This window comes from Phaethon aethereus (assembly GCF_964289735.1).
Source record: "Phaethon aethereus genome assembly, chromosome: 1".
Taxonomy (NCBI): Eukaryota; Metazoa; Chordata; class Aves; order Phaethontiformes; family Phaethontidae; genus Phaethon; species Phaethon aethereus.
In genome coordinates, this window is record NC_138575.1 from 161,996,751 (window position 1) to 162,002,750 (window position 6,000).

General features: G+C 39.1%; 1 protein-coding gene across 1 annotated transcript in view; it reads left to right on the forward strand.

Moving 5' to 3' along the window:
* STK24 (serine/threonine kinase 24) overlaps positions 1-3,906 on the forward strand; it is a gene marked incomplete at both ends in the record, with an annotated part of 63,806 nt that extends 59,900 nt beyond the window's left edge. Inside the window, 2 exons of the mRNA XM_082015625.1 lie at positions 927-1,063; positions 3,870-3,906. Coding sequence (XP_081871751.1) covers positions 927-1,063; positions 3,870-3,906 — 174 coding nt within the window. The remainder of the gene's footprint in view (positions 1-926; positions 1,064-3,869) is intronic.
* Between the last annotated feature and the right edge of the window lie 2,094 nt (positions 3,907-6,000).

The window sequence follows — 6,000 nt, forward strand, 5'->3', positions numbered from 1 at the left end:
TGTAGAGAAATACGTAGAAAAATATTTCACTGTTCTTCAGTTCTCTGTAAACAATTCAAACTCTCTGGTCTAAAGCACCCGTAAGCACAGTCAGCTTCCAGCTGGAGTATTTTTTTTACCAGTCTTTTTTTTTTTTTTTCTGAAAGTCACCTTGATTCCATCCTTCTTAGAAGATGCTGCAAAGCAGCTCTTGACAGCAGCTGTAGTGAAAAATGTGGAGAGAAACTTATAAATGTGGATGTCCAACATGCTGGGAAAAGTCCAGTCCCTGAAAGAAGGCCATGCCTTCATTCCCAAACCCTGCTGAGACTTTTTGAATGTTCTTTAGTGAGTTCTGAGACAGAAAGCGTTTTTCATATAACATACTCGGCATGTTATACCAGCTCCTATGTAAGCAAAGCACTGAGACCTTCCCTCTGCGCCCTCTGTTCCTGCCTAATCATGGGATCCTTTGCTTCAGGGGGAAGATGAGAGAGTGCTCAGGGTACTGTTGATGGAGTTGACAGGGTGAAGACATTTTCTAACAGTGCTTGCACAAGTGCACCTGCAGTGTATATGTATAAGCTACAGGTGTACAAGTATGTATACTGAATTGGTATGTATAAGTAGCACATCTTGGAACCAAACAGCTACAGGTAAATAGTGCATCTTTCTTGGGATACTTTATCATAATTTTTGAATGTGAGCACACTGAAAAGGATATGTGAATGATTGAAGACTTGTGAAGATGAATGACATCCTGATAACTACTGCAAAGACTAACTTCAGGATGAAAAAAGTGTTCAGGATGTGAGGATGTATAATGAAAGTAAAGTCCTGACATTGTAAACACTGGCGCTCACTTCCTAACAAACTTCTGCATTGTATTGTTTACAGTAGTATTTATGAATATCTTATTAATATATCTCTTCCTGGTTTTCTTTCAGTTGAAAGCAAAGAGTGAAGTGTGTGGTGGTAACACAGATTCCATAGAAGAATTGAGAAAGGCTATTTATTTAGCTGAAGAGGCTTGTCCAGGCATTGCAGATAACATGGTGTCACACCTTGTGCAGAGGCTTCAGAGGTAATGAAACTATTTCATTAAGGGCTACAGAAAATTGCAGATCCGATTCCACAAATATTTGACTAGTGTTAAACTGAAAGAATTCATTTCTATTTATAATAGAGGGGAAGAAACCACACTTGTGCTTACAGTTTGTACAATTGTGTTTGCCTAGGAGAAAAAAAACCTAATCATATCAGCATTCTAATCTCTAGCTTCAAGTGATAGCCCATATGTATGTTCATCCTGTTGGTGTGCATATTGTGTGTCAAATGAGACTGGACAGCCTTTCCCCTTTGCAGTTCCTATAAGGGACATTCATGCTTTCTTAGTGTCTGGATGTATGATGCGGATGATGCCCTGTGTAACTCTTTATTTCTTTTACCCACTTTGATAAATAGACTCCAGTTAGTTTGTGTTTCTTTCAGTCATGTGGTAAGTGGTTCCTTGTTCATTCATTAAAAATAGTCTATATGGCCTTTTGGTGATACCTCCAAAGCCAGCGCTTTGTATTACTTCAAAAGGCCAAATTTCATAAACTCCCTGGGTTAGGAATATATTCTTAGCAAACACTCAATTTGCTGTTCTTCTAAATGCTACACAAGAAAAGATCAGGGGTATAAATTTCAGAATTATTGCTTGAAGTCTTTAAATTCAACCTTGAATCCAGGAGCCCACAGCTGTTTGTGAATCTACACCATCCAGCTTGGATTGCTTGGTACCAGAAAAAACTCTTGGCTGTAATTAATCATGAACTGCTACCATGAAAAAGATCATGCTGAGCAGGTGTCTCCGTTTTACTCTCTAACCACAGCTTGGTAAAGTTTAGGAATTAACGCCTCTGAAGTTAAGTAAGGAGAGGATTGCCAGGCTCATGCTTTGTCATTCAGTGGAAATCAATGCCAAGAAATGTGCAAACAGTCGTGTTTCTTGCTTTCTGGGTTGTTAAATGTGAAGCCCAGTCAGCACCTCTAGTGCTAAGAGGTCACTCCTTGATGCCAGACATGGACCTGTTGGAGAGGGTCCAGAGGAGGGCCACAAAAATGATCAGAGGGATGGAACACCTCTCTTGTGAGGACAGGCTGAGAGTTGAGGTTGTTCAGCCTCAAGAGAAGGGTCCGGGAAGACCTTATTGCAGCCTTTCAGTACTTAAAGGGGGCTTCTAAGAAAGATGAGGACAGGCTTTTTAGCAGGGCCTGTAGCGATAGGACAAGGGGTAACAGTTTCAAAATAAAGAGGATAGATTTAGACTAGACATAAGGAAGAAATTTTTCACACTGAGGGTGGTGAAACACTGGCACAGGCTGCCCAGAGAGGTGGTAGGTGCCCCATCCCTGGCAACATTCCAGGTCAGGTTGGAGGGGGCTCTGAGCAACCTGGTCTAGTTGAAGATGTCCCTGCCCACTGCAGGGGGCTTGGACTAGATGACCTTTAAAGGTCTCCTTCAACCCAAACTATTCTATGATTCTATGATCCTGGCAGGCTTGAAAGAATTTCTGGAGCTTCCATCAGCTTGTTTCCATTAGGGGTTCTAAAACTGACCCTAGTCATTTATCAGCCCAATATTTCAATGTCAGATTTCCATCAGCCTGGTACAGGGCCTTCCTGGAACTGAGAACCTAAAGACCTTTGATGCTGCAGTTGAAGCTGAAAATGACCATGTGGAGACAGGCTTTCCACTGCACTCTTATTTGTGGATAATGGAGATGATCTTACTTGTTCCTGTCACGACAGTAACAGTCATCATTTTTGTCCTAGGAGATAGAGTTCAGAACCCTTTGTACACCTATTCAGCATTTTGTTTTCCTTCTGTTCTGCTTCCTTGGACTATTGCTGTTTTTCTCGGTCATGATGTCTTATTGTAACTGTGGAGGCAGGCACTTCATTTTCTGTGAAGGAGAGAGAAATACTCATAGAGAATGTTTGTTGATGGGTCACATCTGGGTGAACTTCCTCTTATTCCAGGGATGATACTCAGCTAGTATGAGATCGTGACTAGCACTCCTTCCAGAAAGTGAGTGAAAGAAATGAATGGCAGGATCCCCCTGTGAAAAGGGAGTTTGAACCATCGCATAGCTTAGTAGGCATCCCTCATGGACACAGCTTATTTTTGGAGCTAGTCAGCTTCTGAACAGAATTCTTGTTTGAATACTACAAGAACTATGCTCTATTACATCAAGTCATTATTTTATCCACTTGCAATATCCTCTCAATTTGATAGCTAACTACTGAAAAGGCTCCTCAACAACATGTTTCTAGTGAGATTTTCATTCCCTTTATGATCAGTTAAAACTGGATTTCCCAAAGTTTGTGTGAATGAGTTTGTTGGGACCCTCAGAAGAGCTGCCCAATGACTTGAGTGAATCCATTTACCTTCCCCCTCCAGTTTTGATCTCTGATGTTTTATAAAGTTTATTGACAGCCTAATGTGATTAAAATCTGTGCTGCTTTTTTTGGATGATTTAAGAATCTACTTAGACCAAGAAATACAGGTTTCCTGCTCCAGTAATATTTTGGAATGCTTATGACGTAAACTTGAGAAGTAGGATAGTTGGAATCACAAAGTATTGCTTCCAGTATATAGAATTCTTACATCATCATATACTTCTCAGTAACACACTTAAGCATGGCTTGATGCTGTTGATTAGAAAAGCAGCTGTGTTCTAATGAGGGTGTATTTTACATGTTCATGTGCAGTGGTGGGTGTCATTCTGCAAGGAAAAAGGCTGGAACTTCAGCAGCATGAAATGGAATAACTTTTAGTTGCTGCTTGTTGTAGAACACTGCTCCTAAGGTCACAACAATAACTGTTTCTTTTCCTCTTCAGATACTCACTAGCTGGAGGAAGTACTGCATCCTACTGACGTACCGTTCCCGACTTTTCTAAGACAACAGAGATCCCAAGGTGTCTGTGTTGAAGGCGCGCAACCTAATGCTGTTCTGCCCCTCAGTCACTGGAACGTCCTTTGGTGGAAGGACATTCCTAAACATGCAAGCGTGAAACTCAAGTCTCTCAGATGGAGGCAGTCTTTTTCAGCTCCTTAAAGCTATAATTTTTTTTAATGATAATGCACATATTCCATGGAGGTGTCTTTTTGTAAAATCTGAAATGTATATTTAGGTTTGTGATAGAGAAATTGAAGATATTGAGAAACCTCAGGTATCTTGCTTTAAGAATTCCTCTGGGAGATGGAGTATGTTTGTTGGAATTGTGTACAGATATGTATATAATGTCTTTTTTTAACTGAAAGCCTTTCAACGTGCATAAGGAATCACTGTGTACAAAATGGTAAAGTGCTTCTGTAGATAATGTTAGTGGGGTAAATATTTGACAGGCCATAACTGAGTATTGCCTTGCCTTTATTACATGTAAATTTTGAATTATGTGATAAGTGAATCTTGGTTTGATTTTTGTACGTGAAGGATTTGCCATTGAAAGAGTTAATCCTGTGCTATGGAACCTTCTATTCGTACCTCAGCGAAGACACAGTTTTAATTCTGTTTCTCCAGTATGTATTCCTTTTTATCTATATTCTGAGCGTGACTTTCTAATTATGGTACTACTTCTGGTTGTTTTAAATTTAATACACCTTGTCTCTCAAAGCTTTAAATTATTGTTTTTCCTAAAGAAGGAGCTCTTTCATGTTTTCAGTTTTCAATTGTGCCAATGCAAATTCTGAACTATATGTAGTGTTCAATTTTAGTAATAGGTATTTGTGAAGCTTGTAGTGAAATTCAGATACAGTCTTTTTTTCACCTAAACATGTTTGAATGCTCACACAAATAAATCTTTATTATATTTATTCTGAAATATCTCATTAAGATGTTGTCTCTAAGACAGTGGCAAATATTTCTTCATCATGCCTATTTTTATCATTAAAATTAATGTCTTGCAGCATAAAATTATCCCTATATTCAGTATTTCATCTTGCTGCCTAGATCTGTGCATCTCTTTACCGAAAATGATAAACATTAGATAGAGAGACTGCAAAACTGAGCCTGAGTGTTGTATGCTATGTCCTGTTACTTGTCTCCCGAGAAAAAAGTTGCTTCTTGAAAAGTCTGAATTTTGACATTTCCACTGTTCCTGTGAGTGCTCCTAGATAGCTGGCTTAAGGTTTTGTAGTTCTTGGTAATAGTAACATTAGTTACACACACAGTTGATGAGGTGGCACTTTTTCCCCCACAGTATTATTCTGAGGTTTACCTTGGTTCGTTTCACCAGGGCTATATTGAGGTTCTTCTTATTCTGGTAGCTAAGACAGCATTATTTCCTTGGTTTTAATGAAGAAATTGATGATTTTGTTTTGCATGACAGTGAGATAACTTACCTATAGATAAGAGTTTTGGAACAGAAAGTATTAAAATTTTAAAAGTATAGGCATATCTACCTGGCGTGGTACAAAAAGATCCAGGTTCTCTAACCATTCTGGAAGCTGCTGAGGTCTCCTTGCGGGACTTCACATCACCATGGTAGCCCTTATTCTATATATATTAATAGCCTTAATTATTAATTGAATAATGTAACAGTCAGAGGACACTGTCATGCTAACATAGCTATGAAACTTCTGAGTTGAAACAACAGTTGAAAGAAATGGGTCTATGTTTACTCATTCTTGTAGCCATATTCTTCAACACGACACACTTGCCAGCGTCATGAGGTAATGGTTTTCCTTTCTGGTTAAGTGAATTTAAGGTAGATTGAACCTTTGAGTGTAAGTTTGAGCAATGGTTTGTAACTCCTCTTTGATTAGTATCTTTAAATATGTTGTTTTGTGTGCTCTTAAACATTAAGGATAGGCCTACCCTTGAGGAAACCAGTGCAGCTCTGCTGTTGCGAAATGCGTGTCTGAATACAGCACAATGGGAGATGTACCTGTTCACCTCTCAATATTAGGACATTCAGCTATTCAATAAACATGTGCTCTTACAGCATATGGAAATGTGTTTGCCTTTGA